Here is a 27962-nt window from a genome sequence, read left to right as displayed (position 1 = left end):
CAACACCTCATACACACCACCACCATGCTAATCAGTGTTATTGCAGTGCTGAGAATAATGACCACAACCCGAATAATAATAGCTGCTCTTTTGAAACAGAGAAACAAATAGAGGACTATAGTCTGTAATTAAAAAATCACTATATGATCAGTGGAGCTGAAAATTGGATAATTGGTGTAGAAATAAAGAGGGGGTGATAATGTTATCAGTGTATTATGGCACACAATCAATGACAACATACACTTGTTTTCTAGTACAGCTGTTCATTGTTTTATTGCAGTGCAAATTATGGAACATGAACTAATGTGATCTACAACTAGTGCTTGACCCACACCAAAAAAAAATAACATTAAAAAAATACTTAAAACATGTAAATATAATTCAAACATATCCACTCCAGTGTCTCTGTGACAAAATGCTCTCAATAAAGAAAACCCACACCTTTCACATATTCAGTTTTAGTGTTGTGAAACCAAACAAATTCAACTGTTAAACAAAAATGTGCTCCGGACACAAATAACACACACGAACACAAACAGATTTGATGTAGGTAAAGTCAGTCAGTCAGTCACTGTTATGGGAGTATTTTAGTCACAAAATGCTAATTAGCTAATGCCAAGTGAAAACATTCAGGAACTAGTTTATCTTAACATATGTTAGCATCATGCTAACCAGTTCCCACAGCTTTTCACTCAGAGTTCCATCTTCCAGTGAGGCGCTACTTTCAGACAGTTTTGAAACTATAATGAAACCAGAAAGACATAGCTACAGTGGTGTCCAGAAAAAGTAAAATAAAATAATAATAATAATAATACAAATACAGCTGTGAACTTTGGTAGCTTATGGTTTAAGAATAAACCTTCATTGCTAGCGGCTAAAGGCTCTTTCACTTTGTGCAAATAAACCAGTTTAAAACAGATAGCATTAGCTAATTCAGCAGATTCAGACAGAAAGCAGAACCACTTTTTGTAGTGATACCAGCATATAAAGAACATAATTAGTTATATATTTCTTATCAATGCATTACTAACATTGATTTTATCTCATATTTCATCTGTAAGCAGTTCACCATGAAAATTAGGTGCTGTGGAAAAACCAGGAATTCTACTAGTTTTGACTGATATCTCCAAAAATTCATCTGATGTCTTTTCCTTAAAGAGCTCACTTTTTAATAATTAGTATTTTGGGGAAATAAACCATGATAGACTAACTGTCCCCATTTAATGGCCCATTTTGAGAAGTCAATATTTAGGAAAAATACGTTGTCATTACAACATAAGAATTTAATTAAAAATAGAGAAAATAATGCTGCGCCTCTTTTGAGCTTGAGTGTCAGAATGTCCTAGTTCCCAGTAAGAAATTTTAAGTTGGAAGTGTCTCACAAACACAGTTCACAATCCAAGATGGCAGCCCTGCACATAAACAGTAGTAAATTAGTGTTATTATACTGTTCATCATTTCTATTAGTGTCTCCTTACTTCTATCTGTGGACATGATTACATGCTGTTCAGATGCACAAAATATTGCATAATGCATCAACTGGTATCACCAACAATGATAGCAAAAACAGCTGATATAAATGTCTGGAACGCAGTCAACTCTGGTATGATATCATTCTCAGCTCCAACATTCAACATCTGAGGTAAATAGAATGCAGCATTTGCCAGGTCTTGGACTACCTGAACTGAGATTTTCCATTAAAAGGACTATATACTGTACGACTAGGCTTCTCCAAAAAGTTGTTTGTTTGAGATACCAAGTCATTATTGTCATTCTTATTATTTTGAGTCAGCATTCCAAGAAGATATTTTACTATCACACATTACAGACACAGAGGCTTGTGTTGTCCTCCACCAAGCAGAAACCATTTTCCTTTGATAGAATGCGACCCAAAAAAATGAATAAAGCTCTCTTCATTTAATGCATGGATGAGAAACCACCAGACTTAATATACACTATAATAGTTACTCAGTAATCATTTTACAATTTGCTTTAGTTCATGTGATTCACATACCTGCTAACCTGCAGAGATAACTAGCTACCAGTTTATCACTGGAGAGTCCCAGTCTACTGTCCAACACCAGACTGGTCAACATTCTCAGGGTCAACATCTTCGACTTCAGCAAGTGGACAGCATTAAAACAGCCACGGCTCAAATCTACAGAGGCACCGATTTCCACCATAGACTTAGATCTATGGTACATTTACTGAGCCAGCAATCAAAATTAACTAGATCAAGTTTGACTAAGCGTTATGCTACACCTACAGCACTAATGCCTACACAAGGAAAGGTGCTAAAACATGACTTGTTTAAAAGAAAAAAACACACGTTAATTATGGATAAAACACAAAAACAAACCAGGGTTAAAACTTGAGATCAAATTAAACGAAGAAAAAATAAAAACTAAATAAACATGCCAGCATTCAAACAAGTCCAAAAACCAAATCAGACAAGACACATATGAACATCACTTGATATGAGCAGCATTTGTGCAGCAGGAGATTTACCACAGCCATTACTGACCAACATGAATGGCTACACCATGCAGGCTTTGTACCGTCTGGCCAAATGCTTAACTGGATGGATTGACGACAAATTAAAGGTAAAAGCAAGAAGGATGGGAGTTTAAAATAAGAAAAAAGTATGGGAGTTTAGTCTCTAAAGTCCTAGTATTTATTCCCTGATTCCCGATCGGCTAAGCCCAACATGTACCTATATATGGCAGGTTAAAGCGCTTTGAAAAAGAAACCCTGTATCGTTATTAAAAATAATCTTTCCAACTATCCCACTAGAAAAGAATAAAAGTTTTTAAGGAAATAAAGAAAATAAAGTAACAGCAGGCAACAACACTCTCCCTTCTCAATGTCAGTTTGTTCTCTCTCACAGTCTTTCACCATAATGTTTTCAGCTCCAACACCACACCCCAAAAGGCAAGGAAACGGAGATGAACGTTCAACCAGCAGCAAAAACAACCCTCGCCTTTTTAGGGTTCAACTCTAAGGGGCAGCAAAGTGCTTCCAGTTACCCACAGAGATTCTGGACAAGTTGTGGGCAAAGATGATGTTCCTGTAGGCAGGGAGAGAAGAGTATAAGGGCAGTCTGTGTGTGTGTCTCTCTCTCTCTCTGTTAAGTGTAATCCATGTGTGTGTGTTTGTTATCTGGGCTGGAGGCGGGCAGACAAGCCTCTTCGAGCTTGTGTGGACTGCCTCTGCTGGGCCAGGAAGGACTGGGCCTGGCCTGGAGAGCTGTTTCGCTCCCCTACAACCTTCTGATGCAGAGCCATACCCTGCAAACACAGGCAGACAGAACATTTAATTTACGTGATACATAGTCATGTGAAAACATGTTTCCCCGTTCATGATTTTTTTTTGCATGTTTGTCACTCTTGTTTCAAATCATTAAAAAATTTAACACACAACACAAGTAAACACAAAATGCAGTTTTTAAAAGAAAGTGTTCATCGCTAAGCGTGATACGGTTCCAGTCTATAGCAGTCCAGGTTTCTCATTCACAACACTAATGCAAGTTAGCATTGTCTTATCAGTCAGCGATCTCTCACCAAGGGTTATACTCTATTCCAAACAGACTGTTAATGCAGATTAATCTTCATATAGTACAGTATAATATGTGCCCCCTTAAATATTACAACACAACTGGGTCTATAAAACAAAGGTACACAACTCACCATGTTGTACCAAGCACTGATGATTAGCTTCTCCTCCACATCATGTCTGGATCTGGTCTTCTCATAGTCATGCTACACAAAAAAACAAACAAACAAAAAAACATTTACTAAATGATTTCAGCTACCCACTGTTGACGGATGTGCAAATGCACACACAACTTGTCCAGTCCCTGACTAAAGAAGTACTGCAGAAAGTATAGGACTCTCTAGAGCACAAGAACCAAACCTTATCTCCAAATTATCAGAATGAAAAAAAAAAAAAAAAAAACTTTCACTGAAAGTTAATGTAAAAGATTTTAGCATGTCATGATGCAGAATTTATTTTGGTACACTTATCATAAAATGCAGATACAATGTAAAGACCAACTATTAGACTTATATTATTGTGAAAAACATGGAAAAAATAGAAATACAAAAATTGATAATGGTTGGTTAACAAAATATATAAAAATGTGATTAATTATATATGTATTTGGCTCACCTCCAGATGTTGGATCTTCCTGTCTCTCTCCGACAGCTGGTTTCTCAGAGCCTGAACCTCTGGAGGAACTGAGTGGGGCTTCTGCTTGGGGTCCAGAGTCTTTATGACCTGTACACACACATCCACACAATTAAAAATCTGTCATGTCAGGTATCCGAGTGGTATTACAGACGCTGGTTCTACTCCATCAGCAGCTGGAGTCAGTTGGCCATGGCCTATTTTGTATTTGTTTTGCTAGTTACTGTTTTCACTTTCAATTGTTTGTTTGCAGTTTATATGCTGCACTAAATATTACACTATAATTTTATACAAAAACAGGTTTGATGTTTACAAAAAAGACAAAACGTAATGCATTTTGTTTTGTTTCTACTGCATGTGTAAAAATAATTTATATTTAATAAAACTTTTTTAAAGCATTTTCTTAGAATTAATAACAAAAATATAAAATGTTTAGTCATACTGCCAAGAATATTATCTCAAAAATACCTTGAAATATTAAGACGTTTTTAGGGCCATATTACCCACCCCTATTATTAATACTGTAGTCACATTATAATCCTTCATCTTCTCTTATTCTCAAATGACTGTATGGCCAGACAGTGGGAAAACAGCAATAAAACATGAAGGTGAAATATTAGTTAATATTTAGTTTATGGGTCGTTTGGGATGCCAATATACATTATATTTATACGGTAACTAAAATCAGAATGGAACAAAACAGAAGGTCCTGTCTGAGGCAGACCCTGCACTGAAAGTAAGGGAAGAGTAATAACTCAGCTGGCGGATGTTGTGCCAGACAGACGTGGGATGGAAAATTAAAGCTGTAATAGTGAAACTGTTTGACAGACTAAATACTGGAAACTGATGAAGACTAACTTTGTGAGTAAACACACTCTTGTGCGTCTGGGGGTGCCAGGACCAAAGCAGCAACACACACAGGAAACACAACAAACTAACGCAGCTACAGAGCTTGCACAGACTGGGTTGGCTTGCTCAAACAGAGAGGTGGTGTGGAGATGACTGCATCTACAGAGCAGTGTAGTTTACAGTAAAGCTGAATGTTTTTGTAGTGTGGGATGTAAGTTCTGTTAATGCAGCATTTCTCAACCCTAGACCTGGAGGCCCACTACCATCAACACAAACCTGATACCACTAATCAGCTCATTATTGATGAATCAAATTATGATTAATCCTTAGTAAGACCATAGTGCTTTTTGTATAATCATGTTATTTGTTAAAAAACAAACAAAAAAAGGTTAAAAGAGCATAATGCACTGTGTGAGTTGAGTTTCTTGGGGATGAGTTTGTTGTGTGCATGCATGTTCTCACCGTCCGAGCTTTTTCCACATAGCGCTTATATCTTTCCTCCATCTGCTTCATGTCCTCATCTTTCTTTCTCAAAATCGTCTGCAATTCATCAATCTTTTTTGCCACTGAAAGAGAGAGAGCACATAATGTCCCAACACTCAATATATTGCCAATCAGTTATTCGATTGATAGAGAAATAAAAAGAAAGAGAGACTTTGAGCCCAAAGGAAATATTAGAAGGACTTAGAAGGTACATTTCAGCACCACAAACTTCCAGTCTTGTGGCTGTACAGAGGGTTGTGTGTGCGCGGGTGTGTGCATGTTTGTTCTGAAGGGTACAGTAGGGCATCTTCAAAACACAGCAGTCAGTTTCTATTTACAGTAACAGTTTTTAACTAGCAGGAAAAAAAACTTGCGTCTGTAAAAACCAACCGCAGCTCAACTAGCATATCACAGTAGACTTGTCCCCAATCTCACTTTTCAGAACCCCATGCTGGTAAAGTGGTAAAGGGGGAGGAAATGCAAAAATTACTCGAATATGGAGTTTAATTTAGGAATCATTAGCTTATTGTTCAAACTTTTCTGTCTCAAATTAAATGCACCAACCTCTGTAGTGTACACTCAATTACAGATTGTGTGAAAAATACAGTAAAATTAAATGATGTCCAAATCTAGTATAAATCACTGTACTATAAAAGAAAGTATTTAAATAGCAGTTTTTAAGAATCTGGCATGTTTCAACATGCAGACAAAATGTGAGAAATATTGTGTATTGTGAAAATGTCTTTAAATACTATTTTACTATATTAACCAGCTCTGGGTTTTTGGTTTCTTTGGTTGCTTACACAGTCATTTTGCTGTCATTTAAAGTTCCAACACTTCACAGAACCCTTCTATCCCAACAAGAATCATGACCTAAGCCTGATCACCCAAAACAGACGAGTGGGGCAAAGTGATAGGGTCAAGGGGTGAAACGGGATTGGGCTCATCTGCCTATTTGATCGTTTTTCTAAACATACTTCACCTCAGTGCATGTTCCATGTGTGCAAGAGAAAAGGCCAAACCTGATTGAAAAGTTTATTCCACTGACGTGACAAAAGTGATGGGACGCCAGTATTTAAACTGATCAGTAACTGTTACCTCAGTGGGTGGCTTGTGAATACCAACACGACAGAGAAAGAAGAGTAGACATGAGAGATTAAACAATTAAACAAGCTAACAGCTTATGCTACAATGTAATGTACAGCTTGTCACACACCAGTTAAACACAGTTAAACACAGGCACTGTTCATTTATAATACCCTATGTTTATCTACTCCCTGCCATCACTGTATACAGCAGCACACTGATACCAGAGACAATCTGGTGGGCCTGCCACTAACTGCTGCTGAGAAAAAAAAACCCCGAAAACACTCGATTTGTTGGTGAACCTACTGTTGCTGTCCACGCCAGGCTCCAGATCATCAATAACTTCTCGCTTCTTCTGTAGATCTGAGTGGGCCTCATGCAGCTTCTCTCTGCAGAGCAGACATATAGATTAGCGTTAGCCGTGTGCATTGCATTTGAGCTGGTAATTTGCCTGTATTACACCCCTGCCTATATACTCACAGATGCTCCTCTAGCTTCTTCTGCAGTAGGGACGACTGAAGAGAAAGCAAATACAGAAGCAGTCAGGTCTCTGTGAAAAAACTCACATCTGTGTCTAAGGCACTAATCATGACTAAATAAAGCTAGCTAGAAGCTAACAAGCTAGTTTTGATACATCATTCAGCCTTTCCTAGCAACGAGCTGGACATTTCAGGGAATTGGCTTGTTAGTATCTTTAGAATTCTCACAGTAACAAGTGCTGCTGTGGTGCATTGTCAAAAAAATATCATAGATTCAAAGTAAAGTTTCTTTTACTTTGAATCTACGATATACCAATATGCACTGATACACCAATATGCAGAAACATTCGGATAAAATGTCTAAATGTTTGCAGACACTCCTAATATTGCATTCAAATTGCATCTTTTGCTAACACAGATGTGCAAATGCACACACAGCTCGTAGAGAAGCACTGTTACTAGAATAGGACTCTAGAGCAGGTCTTTATAAAACAAATGAAAAATAATGTTCTGACAGTGAACTGCCTTGAGAAATGTGTAATTTGAAACGCTTTCACAATTTTATTTAATCAGACACTAAACAGGCACAGACAGACTGTACTTACGATGGCCTAAGAGGCAGATGATTGGTCGATTAGGAGAAGTGTGCGGAGAGAGACAGAATCAGGCAGGTGTTATTAATAATTCATCACAGCAAACAATGTTAAAATTCACACACATTTGACAGATACATACACTGACAAGCCAAATATCATGGAACACAGGTCCAGTATTGCATGTCATGACTTTTGGCTCATCACATGGAAGCTAAAGAGCGCTGCACTGAGCTGTGGAGTTGTTTGTTGTCATGGACAAATTCTAGGCAAAAGCCGGCAATCACGATCATTACGACCCACTGTAAATGGTCATATTAGCTTCTATAACATTCCTGGTAAAATGACACTGTGGATGGAGGAAACAGGCCTCACTTAGGCTTCGATTCATCAGATCTCACTCCAATAATAACTTAATCACATCACCTAGCTTTAAACAGGTGTGGGTGTTCCCAGCATTTTATTATCAATTTGCATACTGCTGTCCTATGACTTTTGGCATGTCAGTGTAGATGTTGATTGGGGTTAAAAGCAAAAAAACTAAGCAACAATCAAGGCAACACTTCATACCCGTGTCAGTTTACAAACCACACCCTCTGCTTGATTTAGTGCTGATCAAACATGTATCTTAATACATGGCATCATAGGAAGTGTGCGTGTGTGTGTGTGTGTGTGTGTTTTAAAACTCACATCCTCAGCTTTGCTGTCCTGCTCCTGCAGAGCTTTTTGCAAGTCCTCCACCTGAGAGCGTAACTGCGCTATCTGCTGCTGGCTCAACCTGAAAGAAAGACAGAAAGAAAGACATAAAAGATTTAACCTTGGCTGACTAAACACCAGAAAACAAAAAAAATATGCATCCCAGTACCTTCATATATATTCTGCTAATGAATTATTATGAAAGTGTTTTTATTTGAAATGACAAATACAGGAAGAAGACCGTGAGAGGAGGTCAGTCAGTTTATGTAACAATGGTGGCCGAGTAATACCACCATCTCATACACACACACACACACAAAACACACACACACACACAGTAAATTTGCTAGTGACATCACTCCAGACACCTGTTCTGAGTCTCGAGTGTGTTCTGGCTGCGCTGCGCCTCCTCCAGCTGGAGCTGCACCTCCCCGAGTTTCTGCCTGTATGACTCCTCCTGAACACACAGCATCTTATTTTCACTCTGCAGACGTACCACTGTCTCCCTGAGAGAGGAAAAGGGAGAGAGAGAATGTTCGATATTGTAATTTAATATAGATTTTTTTTTTTAATCAGCTGCTGCTGATGCTTTGTGTGCATATCAAAATGCTGCAATAAATACTGTGCATCGTGAAACTGTTCTAAGTCACAATATTTAACCATACTGCCCTGCCTAATCCATCATCCTCAAAATACTCACAGTGTCCCCAACCAGTATGTTTTGCAGATATAATCTGATAACTGATACTCAGTACACTTTCCATAGTATAATTGCAGCAGGTTTACATGTGACTTGAGCAGCAGATAGAGAAGCAGTTTGTTACTTTATTACTGTACTTTGGTGATGTTAAATGCTGTAATAAGACACATTGTAAATATGCTGCACTATATGGATGAAACAAAAGAACACAGTTTCCACTCTATGTGCTGTAAATGTGTGTGCATCTGCAGGCTCACTTGAACTCTGTAGGCATGATTTCAGAGGCCAGGTTACCCACTGCTCCAGAATCAGAAACCAGGGAGCCTAGAGGGGCGACAGAGAAGTCAGCTTTAGTCAACAGCAGTTTAACAAAAGACAAGGTAGAGATAATTTATTATAGATCATTCAGGACTTTTGTTATGAAATGGAGTAACAATGTAAAAGTTATCAAAGAGAGAGTCACTGACCTGCTTGGTTTAGACATTTCTGCTGGACCTGAACACAGCGAAGCTCCTCATTGGTCTCTCTCAGCGTGTCCCTCTCTGATATCAACCGCTAAAAACACACACAGCAGAAACCCTTATCATCAGATTATGCAACCAGATGCACATGGTCTCACACACACCGGTCTCACACACACACAGACACTCTCTCTCTTACACCATCTCTCTCCCTCTGTCTCACAGTCTCTCTCTCTCACACGTACAATCTCTCCCTCACATGAACAGTCTCACTCTCTCACTCACACATAGTCGCATTCTCACACAGTCTCTCTGAAACTCATTTAGTTTTTTTATACCCACAGTCTCTCTCACACTCAGTCTCTTTTTCAAACTCACAGTCTCTCTCTCTCTCAAACTCATTCAGTCTCACTCTCAGTCTCTCTCTCTCTCTCTCTCTCTCTCTCTCTCACTCATACACAGTCTCACTCTCACACAATCTCTTTTGCACTCTCAGTCTTTTACACTCTCACACACACACGCACACGTCTTTGGTTTCCCACAGGCAGAGCCTCACCTCCTTCTCTTTCAGCAGGGCTTCATACTTATCATGAAGGTTCTTATACTCAAACTGCCACTTCTCCGCCTTCATGGCCTCAGACGAGTGTTTGGTGTGAAGCTCATGAACCTGTCAGTGCAAACAGACACTTTACTGAAACTGTAAATTCAGGTAGAGAAGAACTGCAGATAACCTTTAAAGCATTAACCCATTAAAGAATTTTGCAATGAGGCCCACTGACAAAATCACAAGCAGTAAATATACAAGTCTAATAGAATTACAAGCAATAGAGCTTAATGCCTGACTACTGCCTGCATACTGAACTGACAGAGTCCTGTTTTGATGCTACTAATTACAAATAGCCAAAAAAAAAAAAAAAAAAATATCACTGGAATACTTAGTATCTAGTAATTTTTGTTGTAGCTATGTATAGCCCATGCCATTGTAAACCTGGGGGGCAGTGGTTTAACAAAAACAAAAATATATCCTATTGAAGAAAGTGTACGTGTTTAATTTTATGAGCAATTCACATGATTTAACCCAACTAGCTGCTGATATGATGAACTATGAAATAATACTAGACCCCATCAGCAGAGCTCTAAAGATTTAGTGGAAAAAGTGATGCAAAACGACCATTTTCTGTATAAATGTTTTGTATTTATTCTAAATAAACAATTAACAAAATAAACTATTCATTTGATATGTTAGGGCTGCCTATAGCTTTTAAACTGTGATGTGATTTTGCAGATACATGGTGACTGAAACTACACAACTTTACAGGAGAAGTTCATAAACTAGGTCACTGTCAATACAAAAAAAAATAAAATAAAATCATAGCAAGATTAACATGATCAAAATCACCAAAAAGGTAAGATACAAGGCGTTGCAGGACAGTCACTGAACACATGTACTGTATAAGTAGTGCATCAGGCCCTACCTGTCTCTTGTAGGAGTCCAGCTGTGTGCGCCCAGCGTTGGCCCGCCGCAGCTCCTCCTCCAGTTCACAGGTGCGCTGCATGTAGACGGTGTTTCTCTCCTCCAGCAGACGCACCTGTCTGCGCAGGTCCCCCAGATCCTCCAACTTACGCTTATAAGTCTCAACCAGGGCCTCCAGACGACTCACCCGGTCCGAGGAGTGCCTGGGAGATCCGCAAATTTCACTTAATTCCACTTAAATTGAAAGAACACAGTGTTTTCACTACACACTTAAAATATAGGGTGCTAACTAATGCCAAGTTCAAACTACACAATTCTGAGTCTTCAGTCATTGTGCTCTTTGCACTACACCACTGGTTGTGCTGTAATCCCACAGTCTCTCAGCTGTTGAGACTTTCACACTCCACGACAGAACGGCGACACAGGGGTCACAAATTACACGATTTGTTGCTGTGGAAAATCGGCAGCTCATCTGGCTGCTCTCCAGAAACACGAGAACACACCAGAACTAAACAAACACACAACTAATGTTGCTATTCCAGGGAATCTCTATAAAAAGAGAATATGCACTTAATATGCACACAATAAGTCCAAAAGGAACGGGCTCATATAAGGCAACTAAGTAAAATCTGAGTTTCTAAATGTCTGATCAGTTTCATACTGAAAAATGTACTTTTATCCTCAACACAGATCTATATCAAATAGATAGGGTTGTCCACGACCAAGGATTTTGTTGGTCGACCAGTGGCCGTCATTTACTCCAACTAATCGACCAATTGACCCCCAACACCACCAGTGCTCCAGAATCAGAAACCAGGGAGCCTAGAGGGGCGACAGAGAAGTCAGCTTAGTCAGATTAGTTATAGTTCCTCCTCCAAAAAAGTAACTAACTTACTAACGGAGTTACTCCACTATAAAAGTAACTAGTTACCAGTAAAAGTAACTATTGCATTACATTTTTTTCGCCCCGTAAAAATAAATAAAAGAAAATCAATTATGTATTTACTATTATTATTATTAGAAAAATAACCAATGGAATTTGGTCGACTAGTTATTTTTTTGGTCGACCAACGATTAATCGATTATTTGCCGTCAGCCCTACAAATAGACATAATTTTTTTAGCATTTTGAACTCCAGTTATAAGCCTTTTGAACATGTTCTAACTGTATCTTCAAGATCAGCTCACAGTAGCAGTAATGCTAGTGCTTTACAGTGTAAAACATTTTTCTATAGATAAACTGAAATATACAGGCACACTTTAACTTTTTAGTAAAATACATTATTTTGCTTTTTAAATAAAAAAATACTAATGTAGTTCATCATTATTTTTAATTTAAAGTTTTTGCCTTTAAGCTCAATTCACCCTATTAATAAAGATGGAGTAAATTCATGATATTAACAGGGGAGACAATCAGTCAGCGACGGCTCGGTGAGCGTCTTTTTGTAGTCCACACTAGGCGACTGTGTGAGTGCTGCGAGATCCACGATTTTCCTCTGAGTAGAGTTTTTGTTGGCAATCAACGAAAAATTGTCTGCAACTGAAAAACTGGGCTAAAATTGTGTGGCATAAAGGATGGAACAGAACAGGGGTATTTAATTACTCAATTTCAGTTCAAATTCAGTTAGATATTGTTATAACTTCAAATATATGGAAGTAGCCTAAAAGTGGATACTTTTGGAAAAGTGCAGCAAAGTTATTTAGATTTTGTTCTTTATTCGTTCTTTTATTTAGATGTTCTTCCTTTGTAGTCCTAAATCACTTTGAAACAATTTATAATAAAAATCTCACACAGCAAAGCTCCTAGTATAAAGACTAGAACAAAAAGACAGTAGTTAAATTGTTCTCAACAGTTTAACAATCCAAGTCTGCACAAAACATGTAAAGATTGGTGTCAGACAGTGGTATATTTAGTGTGATGTTTAAACCCCGCCCACTAGATAACAGTGTTGGAGTCTGTTGTTAGATCCCATTGTTCTGATTGGATAAAAAGTAATAATTTATTTCACTTAAATTTAATAATATGATGGTGTTTTTTTTCACTAAAGTTTAATTTAAGTGATCTCAATATCACTTTGCTCACAATATTGCAATATATTGTAGTGTACCCTCTGTGTATCCTATTGCCAAGTTCTTGCCAATATACATCTTTTGTTTAACACAGTGCAGCCGTCCCACCACTAAATGAAGCAATAAAATGTAGAGAACCCCATTACAGACATCCGAACCTCGAAAAGATCTCAATCCCAACCACAGATCAAAGGAAAAATCTAACAAATGTAGCTTCTTTGTGTTTGCTAGTGCAAAAAGAAGAGGGATATTGTGATATTTTATGGTGTGTGTGTGTGTGTGTTCAGAGTGTGTTTTTCACTGTACCGGAGAATGTCCATTTCATCTTTGAGTGTTTGAGCCTCTTGGGCCAGGCTGGTCAGTTCCTCATTGCGATGCTGCAGGTCAGATACTTCTCTCTCCAGAGCTTCACTCCTGATGCGCAGGTCATCACGACTGTTGTCCAGTCTACACACACATAGAAACATTTTTGTGATTAATTATGACTGTAGTTTTTAGGCATCAGACAAAGCGTGTGAAACCAAAATAAATGAACAGCAAGCTCCAAAATCTAGTAGAAAGTCTTCTTTGGACTGTATAAAGAGATACTCCAACAAAAGCAGTATGAACTCTTAATACCATTTTAGAACAAACAATTAATATGCAAGTGTCCCAATATATTTGCAAAAATAGTATACGACAAGCTTCCAGACTCAGACTAAGTCTAAATAAAAGAGAATTATAACATTTAATCAACCATTACTGGTCTTGTAATAAATTAAGACTAGGCTTAATCCAGACCCACTAGTCCACTGTTCACACTTGTACAGAATAATACAGTAAAATACTGTATTATACAGGAATATATTGGTGTCATCACTGTGTGTGTGAAGGGTAAGATCTAGGTGGGGCTATTTTTTCAGACACACATTAAGCGTGGTCCTGAATTAGAAAAGATTTTCAATCCATGTCTACTGGTACTAGAACTCAATCCTCCTTTTTGATCTAATATCAAAAAGGAGGCTCTCTAAGGTCTGGTTTGTGGGTCTCAGTGTGGAGCTCTGTGGGGGGGGGGGGGGGGGGGGATGGGGGGGCTGTGTACCTACCTGTAGTTCTCCTCCTGCAGCTGCTCAATCTGGCTCTGCAGAAGCAGCAGCTTTTTGCCTGTGATTGTGGTGGCGGCATCCTGAGGCTCACAGCGACTCAGACGATCCTTCAGGGACTGCAGCTCCGTCTGGAGTAAGGACTTCTCTTCCATCATCGCAGACAACTGCAACACATTCACATACACACACAGACATGATATACAATTTTTCTCACTCTGCTTGGTTTGGTTTCACACAGGCATAAACCTAAACGAACCAAAATGCACACCAATAAACCATGCAAGCACATTGTCTCCTCTGATTGGTCAGAGCTGTCTGGCACAGAAGCCAAAAAGTAAATATAGCAAGAAGATTCTGTGTTTCAGCGCTTATATCTATGCAGTGTGAAGCTGCTATTACACAGAACGCTGAAAATTTGCTGCTGCACTTTTAAACATAGTGCTTGGACTTGCAGCTCAGCAGTGGTAAGGGGAGTTGCGCGGCTGCGAGTAGTGAATGCCGCACATGTGGTGTTTAGTGTGAAACTTTTTAGCATGGGCAGCAGAGACAGTGTTTGATCATAGCTGTGGTAATTAGCGTGATCTGGCTAATATATCAGATTAAACCACATCTTATCAGCAGTTTAGCTCAAATAAAAAGCAGTATATTTGATAACTGGGTCAGACTGAGACCAGATCACACTCTCACCACAAGTGAACCACTCCAGAATTTGTTTGGTACCACCACTTTTAGCAGGTCTCAGTCTGGTTGTTTTGATTGCTGATTGCTGTTTTCACACTTGCTCAATCGAACCACACTAAGTGTACAAATGAACCAGAGTCTGGACCAAATAGTGCTGGTGTAAAAAAAAAAAAAAAAACGCTGTTACACTGTTCTACTAAACGCTTTGTCTTGGTTTGATTCAGGTTCTAGCCAGTGCATTGTGGGTTTGCACGTCCAGATTTATGTAAAACATGTTTTTAAAAGCAGTTTTTATAAGCTAGAACTGGAAGCAGGATTGCAAAATGTGCAGAAACTCTAAAAATTGCAGTCTTAAAAATCCTTCAGTCTTAACAGAAGAGAAAATGTGAGACTTGTGTGTTATTGAGCCCTATATGTACAACAGCTGTTTCTTAATGCAGCCGAACTACTACATTAAGTAAGTTAATTTATTTAATGATCTTCCAGTGTTTAGAAAGCAGTAACTGGTTTGTGATGGGGGTAGTGTGTGTGTGTGTGTGTGTGTGTTGGGGAAGGGGTATCTTGAACACCATAAAGGAATCACAGAGCTGAAAAGGTTAAGACTCCCTGCACTATTCTACTCTATAGCAACCACCTAGCAACCAACTGGGATTTCTTGCAAGCCCCTAGCAACCACAAAACAAAGCCAAAGCAAGCACCTAGCAACCAACTGAGAAACAATTTAAAACGTAACATTTAAAAACACATTTAATTACAACCAATAATTTCTGATCTACTTGTTTATTATTCTCATATAAAACTTCACTCATGCTTTAGCCACACTAGAACCACATAGAACCAGATAAAGAGAATAATCTGACCATTTAGCAATTAGCACCATCAAGAAGCGTTTAGTTTTCAGATCAGCTATCGAGGCTTAAATTATTAATGATGTGCACTAAATAGCCAAATGTATGTGGACACCACTTCTAATGAATGCAGCATTTAGCTACTTTAAGTTGCACACACTTCTGACACAGATGTGCAAAAATGTACATACAGTCTAGTCCCTGTAGAAGAAGTTTTGCCAAATAGAATAGGACTCCCTCGAGCGGATAAACGAACACGCCTAATGCCAGGCTTGAATTAATGAGGTACATAGACCCCAGTATTGAGCTGTGAAGCAGATAATCTGTGTTCTCGGAAACAATGGACTTAAGGATGGAATGAGCTGTGGGTGTGGTGGGTGGAGGGGAGGTAATCAAACAACCTGACCTCTTTTCACTAAATGCAATCAAATCCTTACAGCAATGCTGCTACAAAATCTATAAGAAAGCCTTTACTGGAAAGTAAAGCAGGATAAACGTTTTATACTCAATACTTGTACCAGTATAGTGTATAGTTTCCCTAACTCAGATTAAGACGAAACCTATATTAAATGAAATTTATAACAATTAAGCAACTATACTGGCCTTGTAATAAACCAAGACCAGCCTTATATATATATATAATTTATTTATTTATTTTATATATAGTCCTACTCAATTTTGCATTTGTTTGTTTGCAGTTTATAGGCAGGGACTATATATGCTGCACTCGTTTGTGGTAGATTTTTGTTACATTACTTTATTTTACATACATTTTTTATTTTGTTACACTAATAATATTTTACCAAATCCAGGTATTTTTAAGTTAGAAAAAAGTTAGTTTCTACTGACTGAACTATTCTATTGTTTCCATGGTATGAAATTAAACTTTACATTTTATATTTATTTTGTTACAGTAGTATATGCTTAAAATTAATAAAATATATTTTGTTTTTTTATATTTTTTTAGAATAGTACAGAAAAAATATATATACTGTATGTATAATGTATACTGTAATATCTCGGGATCATTGCTCAGCTCTATGTGCAAGTGAACTGTTTTTTTTTTCCTTTAAAAAAGAAACACATAAATCTTAACACTTAATCCAAGAAAAAAAACTTCAGTGAATCTAATCCAACTCTGCAGCAGACAGGACTTCTCTGGGGGTAAAATAAGGAATAAACGTGGCTCTGTATCCCAGACTACTCGGCGGCAGAGCTGTGGGGGTCTGGGGTCAGTGCCAGCTCTCGGATAGACTCCAAAAACGGATACCAATCCATCACACTGAGGTAATCTTTTGAAATGGAGAAGTCTGATCTTTCTGGGATATTCTGTAGCTGAGAACAGACGCTGTAGCTGTGTGGTATCAGTGTAAATCATATTAAAGCCCCTGCAACCCCTTTATGACTAAACAGCAAAGCAGTGAGATAAGACCCCCAGACAATCCAGAGACAGGAGGAGAGACACAAGGGGGAAACTTTAATTTAGTTTAAAGAAAGAAGACAACTGGTTCATTAACTTAAATCACTAATTAATACTAGGAGTAGGACAAAATAACAATATTGTGATATGTATTATTTTCGATACATTATGAATATGTGGCATAAAATACTGCCATTTATTAACTCCCCAAGTTTTGCCCCCAAATAGACTTAATAAAGTTACATTATCTTAATTACTCCACATGGTGGCGCTATCATCAAATGAATAGGGTAAACCTGTGGTGAAGAATGCTGGTTGTTAAATTATGTGAAACTGACACCAATAAATCCATCATTTCTGGGATTTGTTTTTATTTAGTAGTATTTTATTCTCTTCAGTGACAAAGATGCTGTGAAGAATCAGAAAATTGTTTAGTGATATCAAAACTAAACTGTACTGTAAACTGGATTTAGTTTTGATCATCCATATTTAAAGACTTTCTAGTACACTTTGTAAAATTGTCTTTACTGGTAAAGGGGTGGCGACTCCATTTACGAACATAAGCTATTCTTTATAGGCAAATCAGTTCACTTAATCTTCAAATGAGATGAGACAAAATAGGTCAGTTTACCATTCCAGAAAAAAATAATCACTGATAAAATGCACACAGATTAACAGATTATAGTATTTGGATCAATAAAACTTTTTTTGCATGCAACATCTGACAAATGTTATGAGAACTCCCATTCTTATTTCAACCAGTGGCCTCTCTTCTCATTAATAATGTCTCTGTGCACATTGACCCACCTGCTGCTCCAGCTCCCTGCAGCGCTGCGACACATCATCCTTCTCATCCAGCTCCTCACTCAAAAAGTAATACTTCCTTGACTGAAAGTGAGAGCAAAACAGAAAGCACAGAAACAGAGGCATAAGGAGCCAGAGAACCAGCATTTAATATAACAACAAATATAACAATAAAGATTAATAATATATATAATTTCTTACAAAATCTCCAGTAGGTTAAACAGAAACAAACCATCAATAATCAGTAAAACAGTAAAATGGTTCATATGAAACAAACATGAAATACCAGCATAATTACTGCCAGACTAAACAGGCATAAACAAGCCTGAACTAATGAGTTGTTTTATAATTAGTTATCTGAAACAGTTTAAATGATTGGCTTATGTTAGATAATCAGGGTCTTTGTGGATCCCAGCAAATACCATACCTGGTAATCAAAATCTCCGTAAGTGTCCGGACTCCCAGATTCCACAGGCTCTTTGGTCAGCAGCTGAAAGAGTGAACACCCAACAACACACTCAAAACATTACTCATGGCATCCCAAGAACTCCGAGATCACACAGATCACATGATTCAGATCCATCTTAGAAAAATTCTCTTAGTAAAGAAGTCTTTAGATGTTTGGCCTGCAGGGTATGCGGCTCATGAAGACTAAAATAGACACTTGAAAATGAATGCATCCCTTATAAATGTTACACTGTCCCATTAAAATTAGGGAGGCATCGAATATTTGGCTACCCAGAAAAAAGAAATGGTAAAAAGAGCCTTTTCAGTGAATAAATGACTGAATAATTTATATTTCACAATGACTTGCTTTTAATAATAAACAAGACAAAACATATTCTGAATCCAGCCTTTGTGCCAAATGTTTTATTTTGGTTTCATTTCGTTCTATCCGTAGTCCAAACATGATACGTTAACTGCAGTCAAGCAATCTGCCCCTGTTCATCATATTGAGAGACTTCCTTTAATTACTATTCTCTAACTAACTCTATTGACTGTTGTGTCCTGATGTTGCCCAGCCTGGCTCTCCGGCGCTGTCCTGCTTCATGCTGTGAAGCAGTCCTGCTCTACAACCCTTCCTGATCCATTTCTGCCACATCACAACTCCCCATTATCCCTTCAACACTAACACTAAGCATGTGCTTAGCATCACCTATTCATACTCATAACTCTGAACCTGTTTCTACATTAACTTTAGCTCCCAGTTATCTTTCTGTACTGTTGTTCTGTTAATTGTTTGTGCTGTCTAGGGCAACCAAAGGCGGATGGGTTCCTCTTACTGAGTCTTGGTTTCTCTTAAGGTTTCTTCCTCTTAGTGTATGGAACTTTTTTTTCTGGCCAGTGTTCCTTATAAGAAGCTTGGATCTGTATTTCTGTAAAGTTGCTTTGTGCTATGTAAATACATTTCTTTTGAATTAAATTGTGCCTATTGCTCTCCCATTGCTGAGAAAATCTTCATTAAAAGGCACTCACTGATCAATAAAGTCTGGGAAGTGTTGGCTTTAAAGAATTCAGCATTTGTAAACAAATGGATAAATAAATAAATATCTGACCTTTTACATTTATTTTATAATTCTATTTAGCACCATATCAAAATGTCTGTAGCAAATTGGTCTGGAAATGTAAGCATAGGGGGCTGAGCTGTGCAGCTGTGGGGTGATTAAGTTTTTGGAGGACTTAAAGAACTAATGCTCTCCTGGTAATCAAGTGCAGTCAAAATCTCCCTCACAACAAAGAATAAAGCATACCTCTTGGATAGCTGTCATGACAACATGCTGGACAGACTCCTCCAAGGTCATTATCTGCTGAATGTGCTCTGCAGGAGGAACAGAAGAAGAAACAGTTCCAGTAGTTAGTGCACAGTTCCACTCTTCAAATAAACCCACATCAGAAAGACTGGGTCAGTATGAAAAAGGCAAATACTGAAAAAACGGGTTTCAGAAAGTAAGAACCCAAACATGTATTACACGATTTATCCTGCTTCATTTTATTTATTAAAGTACATGCATTTTTTAAAAAGAAAACAGGACACAAATGGTCATGCCCTTCCTTCCCACATTACTAAGCATACGTTTTGGCATTGAGGATACCAATTGATGAAGTCTTTCAGGCGGTATTGTGTCACGCTTCTCCTGAAAACCCGTCTTAAGGTGCAATAGTATGAGGTTGTTGTGTGGAGAAATTTTAAATGAAAAATGTGCCAAAAACTCATTACTGTACCCTCTTCTTCCACAGCAAGGCCTATGTAATGATGGAGGCATGCAGTTTTTCATTGTCTTTTTCAATAATACATGATCATTCCTGTAAAATATATGGTCTGGAAAGAAGTAGATGTTGCTCTAAGATTTCTGGACATGGTGAACATGAGGCTTGTGTTGTGTACAGTAAGGTTGTGAGTGGTATTAGTGAATATACACTGCTCAAAAAAATAAAGGGAACACTCAAATAACACAATATAACTCCAAGTAAATCAAACTTCTGTGAAATTAAACTGTCCACTTAGGAAGCAACACTGATTGACAATCAATTTCACCTGCTGTTGCGCAAATGGAATAGACAACAGGTGGAAATTATTGGCAATTAGCAAGACACACTCAAAAAAGGAGTGGTTCTGCAGGTGGGGACCACAGACCACTTCTCAGAACCTATGCTGTCTGGCTGATGTTTTGGTCAGTTTTGAATGTTGGTGGTGCTTTCACACTCGTGGTAGCATGAGACGGACTCTACAACCCACACAAGTGGCTCAGGTAGTGCAGCTCATCCAGGATGGCACATCAATGCAAGCTGTGGCAAGAAGGTTTGCTGTGTCTGTCAGCGTAGTGTCCAGAGGCTGGAGGCGCTACCAGGGGACAGGCCAGTACACCAGGAGACGTGGAGGAGGCCGTAGGAGGGCAACAACCCAGCAGCAGGACCGCTACCTCCGCCTTTGTGCAAGAAGGTGCTCACAGCCCAACACCGTGCAGGACGCTTGGCATTTGCCAGAGAACACCAGGATTGGCAAATTCGCCACTGGGGCCTTGTGCTCTTCACAGATGAAAGCAGGTTCACACTGAGCACATGACAGACGTGACAGAGTCTGGAGACGCCGTGGAGAGCGGTCTGCTGCCTGCAACATCCTTCAGTATGACCGGTTTGGCAGTGGGTCAGTAATGGTGTGGGGTGGCATTTCTTTGGAGGGCCGCACAGCCCTCCATGTGCTCACCAGAGGTAGCCTGACTGCCATTAGGTACCGAGATGAGATCCTCAGACCCCTTGTGAGACCATATGCTGGTGCGGTTGGCCCTGGGTTCCTCCTAATGCAGGACAATGCTAGACCTCATGTGGCTGGAGTGTGTCAGCAGTTCCTGCAAGATGAAGGCATTGAAGCTATGGACTGGCCCGCCCGTTCCCCAGACCTGAATCCGATTGAGCACATCTGGGACATCATGTCTCGCTCCATCCACCAACGTCACGTTGCACCACAGACTGTCCAGGAGTTGGCGGATGCTTTAGTCCAGGTCTGGGAGGAGATCCCTCAGGAGACCATCCGCCACCTCATCAGGAGCATGCCCAGGCGTTGTAGGGAGGTCATACAGGCACGTGTAGGCCACACACAATACTGAGCCTCATTTTGACTTGTTTTAAGGACATTACATTAAAGTTGGATCAGCCTGTAGTGTGTTTTTTCACTTTAATTTTGTGTGTGGCTCCAAATCCAGGCCTCCATTGGTTAATAAATTTGATTTCCATTGATGATTTTTGTGTGATTTTGTTGTCAGCACATTCAACTTTGTACAGAACAAAGTATTCAATGAGAATATTTCATTCATTCAGATCTAGGATGTGTTATTTGAGTGTTCCCTTTATTTTTTTGAGCAGTGTAGTATCTCTGTATTGTAGAGCTTGTTGGTGATAAAGGTCATAGTGAACATAAGGCTTGTGTTGTGTACCGTAAAGTTTTAAGTGATATTAGTAGAGCTTGTGGGTGATAAGTGACGTCTATTGATTTATTTGATTTCCTTTTGGCCTCCTTTAGGCCCTGCCTAAAAAAGACCTTTGACTTGAACTCTACTGCTTAATGTACATAATTATTTGTAAGTCGCTTTGGAAAAAAAAGTGTCTGCAAAATGTATTGTAATTTAATGATAGAGGTGTGTAAAGTAAACTCTTGTTCATGTGTTTGTTTCAGTTATTGATACAGAGATACAGGGGTTCTGCTTACCCTTTACACACTGAATGGTTTAATGATATTATGGGCTGTAGAGCGAAAAATATGCTTATTTCTTCCCATCTTTATTTAAAGAACTTTGTTTTTAAATAATTTTTCATCATCTTTACTCCTCAGTTTTTGGTGATACCGATTTTGTACCAAATTGTGATTAAAACCATTGTTTTGAAATCACATTATTACTGATGTGGCTGGCTGTACAGTTCCACAGTATCTCAGCTTACCTTGCTTCTTCTCGCAGCTCACTGCACAGCCCAGAACCAACTGCACCAGCCGGCCCAACTCCACCACATCCCCCATCTCCCCAATCAGAGAAATATCTGGAACATGTTCATCTGCTACCTGCTGTCCCAACACCTGCAATATAACAGACACAAAAAGAGTGATCCAAAACCACAGCAGAATTACAGTATTCACCATTAATCTTTCAGCTTGTGATCACCACACTCACATCATGGTAATACTCCATCATACTCTGCAGAATCTTCTTCAGGTTGCTGACCTGAGAACAGACACAGTAAAATCATATTACGACATTTTTCTGTCCAGGGTCTTTATCTAGCACCAAAACGCTCACAGTTCTCATGATGTGCAAAACTGTTGGACTGATTAAAACTGTATTTATCTAAATAAATTTTCACCTGCCTAATTCTCATTATTTTTAAGCTACATCTAAGGATGCTTTTTTCTGTAAATGACATGCTATGCAACGGTAATTTCTCTGGTACCTTGAGCCTCCAGTTGTCTCCACTCTCCTCCTTTATCCTCCCCAGCCATGTCTCATTAAACCAGGACGGGTCTCTGAAAGGACAGGAGAAAACGCTGAACACAGGAACAAGACTTTCTGACACCACTGCACTCAATCACTGCAATTTATCTCATATGTAAGTAAATCCTGAGAGCATGCACTGAGCTGAAACAGACTAAAAGAACAGCAGGAATTTCAATGACAGGACAATCCAGCTTGTGTTTGTGGCTAAATGCTACATACCAATGATAAGGGCTGATTACTCACCCACTCACCCACATGGATACAGACAGCTTTTAGTTTGCCCTCCAGGACCTACGTGCAATCATCTAGTTTTCGATTTCAATACATTTTCGATGTGACGTACCTAAACCTTACTGAAACATAGGCATTCTAAACCCCCAAAGACTTACTAAATGTTTAGTAAAAGTTACTGCTTCATTACTACATGTGGTGGTGCTAATCAAATAAAGAGTAAACCTGTGAGAAAGAATATTTGTTGTGATATTCTGTGTAACTGACACCAATAAATCCATAATTCCTTGTTTTTGCTTATTTATTTTATCCTCTTCAGTAACATATACGCCGTGAAGTATCAAAGAGAATTGTCTTGCGATTTATCGATAGCTGGCAATAAGTCTTTCACATCTCAGAGGAGGAATTTTTTAGACAAGCTGTCCATGCTCAAAAACCATTAAAGGGTTTTTGTACATATACAGCTTGTTTAAGATCATGCCACAGCATCTCAATCAAGACTTTGACTAGGCCACTCCAAAAGCTTAATTTTGTTTTTTTAAGCCATTCAGAGGTGGACTTGTTTGTCCAGAAAGGCCCTGAAGCAGCAAAGCAGGCCCAGACCATCACATTCACATTCACAACCACCACGTTTTACGTTCAGTATGACATTCTTTTATTGAAATTATGTGTTAGTAAAATTATGTGTCCTGGGGATCATCCGGAAGTTTTTTGGCAAATGTGATTCTGATTCATATCATGATATCATCGTTATCATGGGAAATGTATCGTAATAATATTGGTTTATGAGCTGCTCTGTGATTCCCACCCCTTAACTGAACAATTTACCTTTAACTACAATAACAGATGCTTTATTTTAATAACAGACACTGCATTTTTCTTTGGTACTCAGTAACTCTGTTGGCTTGATCTTCAGGCTCCCCTACATGTTGCTTCCAAGTCACAGACTGGACAGGACACACTGTGTGAAACTTATTAACAGTAGGGAAGGACAATGATAACAGCAATTGCTTTAGTGTATTTTTAAAGATAATGGCAGTTTTACAGCATTTTTATGCAATTATTTATTTGTTTAAGAGGGCTGAACTTCGTGTTAAATTGACAAAAAAAAAATCTATGGACACACCCTCAATAATTTTTTAAGTAGAGACATTAAATGTGAATGAGCCGGTATTATACCAAAGCAACTGTTTTGTTATTATTATTTGTTTTAGATTATATTTACACCAAACACAGGCCTGTCATGATAATTATGTTGTTAGAGGCTAACTGTACAATATATGGACGCTTTTTGTTTACCATAATATTGCCCATTATGTTTTTCTTAGCGAGGAAAGCACAATAACATGAATGGCCAATTTTATTTATTTGATTTTATTTTTTTGGGATATTTAAAAAGTATTGAATTTAATTTTTTATTGAAATTTTAACTGTAATTTTATTATTAGGATATTTAACTATTCTTTATTTTAGTGGTATTAACTGTTCCTAAAAGGACACTAATATTGTTTATAACTTTTCTAGGACAGTATATTGTCCAAACCAAAATAGTTGTAGTAATGGGCATAATTAACAATGCCTTTTTTTTCATTTAGTGATTATTTGACTAGTTTGACCAAGTAAGCAATCATGGAAAAAGTGACTGGTTGGAGCTTATGTACCAATTCAATGGCACTTACATTTTGTGCAGTACGTGAGCGATGGCCACTCCACTGGTGAGATCTCGCTTGCTTGAACATGACGGCACCTGAAAGATCTGCAACTGCAAAAGAAAAGAAGATGGAATTGGAGAAGATTTATTATAGACCAGAGATATTCTGCTATATTCTGATATGACGCACTTGTAAGCAGAGATTGATAGTAACAAGGTAGAAGTACTTCACTACTGTATGTAAGTACTAAAATGCTGTATCTGTGCTTTACTGGAGTATTTTTTTTTCTTCACTACATATTGTCCATAAAAGAGATTTATGCATTAAACTGGTTAAATAAATAAACAGATATATAGAAACAAATGGCCTTTCATTCCATATTTTCACATAAAAGAGACAAGATAAAGGCAACTTTCTTCCAGTAGCAAGTATAAAAGGCAACAGGGGCTCAACATTCTTGGTGTTAACAACCTATTGAAATATATGCAGGAGCTTGCCATGCCCCCAATTGATTTTAGGACCTTTGTTCAGTTGCGTAATGCCTGAAAGCCACCGAGCAGGAGACTTTGGCATGTGTCCACGCAGACACGCTGGAGTCATCAGCAGTACACTGTAGATTAGAGATTTGAAGTCCCTGAACATATTAAATATGGAGAAAATATGTATATTGCCAAAAGTATTTCCTTGCCTCCCTCCGCACACATGAATTGTATAAAATTCCATTATTAATCCATAGGGTTAATATAATATCGGCCCAACCTTCACAGCTATAACAGCTTCAACTCTTCTGGAAAAGCTTTCCACTTTTCCTGCAAAGTTGGGAGCATGAAGTTTTCCTAAATCTATTGGTATGGTAAAGCATTAAAGAGTTCTTTTCACTGGAACTAAGGGGAAGAGCCCTACTCCTGAAAAAAAAAAAAACACACCATAACCCACAATGCAGTCAGACAAGAACCATTCTCCTGGCAGCAGCCAAACCCAGACTCGAATTATCAATATACTGATAATTATCAGTATACTGATATTGCACTGCTTTACACTACTGCATTTGTTTCCAGTCACTTTTACTTTGTTATACCCTAATATAACTGACAGTTGGCTGTGGAATATGTATATTTTATACACCTGAGTTTAATGAGCTGGATGGGTAAGTGAATACATTTGGCAATATAGTATAAGTTCTCTCACTTCTCTCTAGTTGAGTAAAATACAAACAGTCTCTCTTAAACCCCCTAAATTCATTTATCTATTTAGTTATATTTTTAATTATCTATTTAACTCGGTTTAGTTCTCTGTTTAACTCGGTATATTTAAGTTTGTTTATCTGTTTAACTCGCTTCTTTTACCTGTTCACGTATGTTTATTTCTCTGATTAACTCGGTTTACTTTTTCTGTTAACTCGGTTTAATGTTCTTTTTTACTCGGTTTATTTATCTGTTTAATTCTGCTTATTTCGGTTTATTTATCCGTGCTGGAGTGTTTCCACCTGTTCGGCTGGGGCTCAGTTAGCGCGGCTAGGCTAGTCGCAGTCCCGCACTCAGAGCCGGACTCGGCGGGTCTTACCCAGCTCAGCAGCGAGTCACACAGCTCGGCCTTGTCCAGACTCATGGCGGGCGGTGTGTGGAGCCGGCGGGTCCGGCGGTTTGGCTCTCCGGGCGGGTTGTCGGTGTTCGGGTCCGCGGCTGCTGTTTCTGTTGCTCGGAGCGCTCCACTCTCACAGCGCGACCCGCTACGTCATCACGGCGGCCTCTCCTCTTCTCGCGAGTTTTCACTGAGAGCGCGCGCGCTGTCATAGTAACGGACTGACTTCTGTAGTTTATGTATTATTTACCCTATTTATCTATTTTTATTTATCTATTTACCCTACCTTACTACTATATTAATCTATTTACTCTATCACTCTATTTATCTGCTCAATGTCCATTTGTTTAGTATTGTGGTATGAAAAAGTTTGGGCACCCCTGATAAACATCTCCAGTTCAGTCAGGTTTGATGGTTTCTGATCATGAACGGCTCTCTTTAAATCACACCACAGGTTTTCAATAATATTCAGGTTTGGGGACTGAGATGATCATTCCAGAATGTTGTACTTGTTCCTCTGAATGAATGCTTTAGTAGATTTTGAGCAGTGTTTAGTGTTTATGGTTGTTGTCTTGTTAAAGTATCCAGCCCCGGCATAACTTCAACTTTCTCACTGATTCTTGAACATTGTTCTCAAGAATCTGCTGATATTGACTGGAATCCATGCGACCCTCAACTTTAACAAGATTCCCAGTACCTGCACTGGTCACACAGCCCCACAGTATGATAAAACCACCACACCGTCTGCAGCAAGATGATGTTTGATGTTGTAGGTGTTTGTAGTTGGTCTGTGGGTTGACTATGACTGTTTTCAGCATCCTTCTCCTCTGATTATCTGAGATTTTCCTGTTCTGCCACTTCTGGCCTTAACTAGAGCTGTGTCTGTGGTCTTCCATTTCCTCACTTTGTTTCTCACAGTGGAAACTGAGAGCTGAAATCTCTGAGATTTGAGCTTTTTGTATCCTTTTTTGTATCCATGTTGCCACTCTTCAAAAAAGATGCAAAGAGGAGAACACTAACTCTTTCTAATAACTGGATTCACCTGTGTATGTAGGTTAAGGGCCAATGAATTTACCAAACAAATTTTGTGTTTCAATAATTAGTGCTAAAGGGATTACAATTAATAAAATTACAAGGATGCCCAAATTTAAGCACCTGCCTATTGTTTTTTAAAGAGTTATTGCACACTACTTGTAAATCCTATAAACTTAATTTCACTTCTCATATATCACTGCGTTCCTCTGCTATATGGTATATTTAAACTAAAACTGTTGACCCGAACAGTCAATGATTTATACAACAGCAATGACTATGACTTTTACATGCCATTTACAATGACCTTCATATAAAACACTGTTTATTCTTTTAATATTTAGTCGGAATTAATGTTTATTTATGTTAATGCATGTTAATGATTTTCTTTTTTAATTTAATACAAATTTATTTCTGGGCTTTTTGCCATGTCCACAGTGCTGCCTGGTTTAGTAAAAGGTTAAATAGCTGTTTGTTAAACAATTTAGACATTTCAACTAATAATTTAGCTATTTACATGAAAGTATCAAGATATTTAAATGTGGCCAATAATTCCCTGTCCACCTTCATT

At 38.4% G+C, this 27962-nt stretch overlaps 1 protein-coding gene across 1 annotated transcript; it reads right to left on the bottom strand.

Annotated features, from left to right (window-relative positions):
• Positions 1-243: 243 nt before the first annotated feature.
• Positions 244-26516, bottom strand: LOC103033943 (hook microtubule tethering protein 2). Its single transcript, XM_022682894.2, has 22 exons — positions 26342-26516; positions 24806-24888; positions 22852-22924; positions 22575-22625; positions 22348-22480; positions 19665-19732; positions 18341-18403; positions 17917-17997; positions 14161-14324; positions 13382-13522; positions 11008-11209; positions 10089-10199; positions 9539-9626; positions 9329-9395; positions 8740-8877; positions 8366-8453; positions 7084-7118; positions 6910-6992; positions 5497-5600; positions 4168-4275; positions 3687-3758; positions 244-3287 (listed from the first exon to the last, which is right to left on the bottom strand). Exons 1-22 carry the CDS (start codon positions 26384-26386, stop codon positions 3156-3158), a joined length of 2130 nt encoding a protein of 709 aa, XP_022538615.2. The 5' UTR covers positions 26387-26516; the 3' UTR covers positions 244-3155.
• Between the last annotated feature and the right edge of the window lie 1446 nt (positions 26517-27962).

Source organism: Astyanax mexicanus, chromosome 3 (genome assembly GCF_023375975.1).
Source record: "Astyanax mexicanus isolate ESR-SI-001 chromosome 3, AstMex3_surface, whole genome shotgun sequence".
In the NCBI taxonomy this organism is placed as follows: domain Eukaryota; kingdom Metazoa; phylum Chordata; class Actinopteri; order Characiformes; family Acestrorhamphidae; genus Astyanax; species Astyanax mexicanus.
The sequence above is the reverse complement of the archived record's forward strand: the minus strand, read 5'-3'. Positions and strand labels throughout refer to the sequence as shown.

What these genes read in the sequence shown, in the direction of transcription:
- LOC103033943 (XM_022682894.2), bottom strand. Translation starts at nt 26,386, where the DNA reads ATGAGTCTGGACAAGGCCGAGCTGTGTGACTCGCTGCTGAGCTGG. An exon ending in CCCTGCTGAAAGAGAAGGAG is followed by an intron (nt 9,627 to 10,088) that starts GTGAGGCTCTGC and finishes GTGTGTTTTTAG; the next exon opens with CGGTTGATATCAGAGAGGGA. An exon ending in ATGTGGAAAAAGCTCGGACG is followed by an intron (nt 4,276 to 5,496) that starts GTGAGAACATGC and finishes GTGTGTGTACAG; the next exon opens with GTCATAAAGACTCTGGACCC.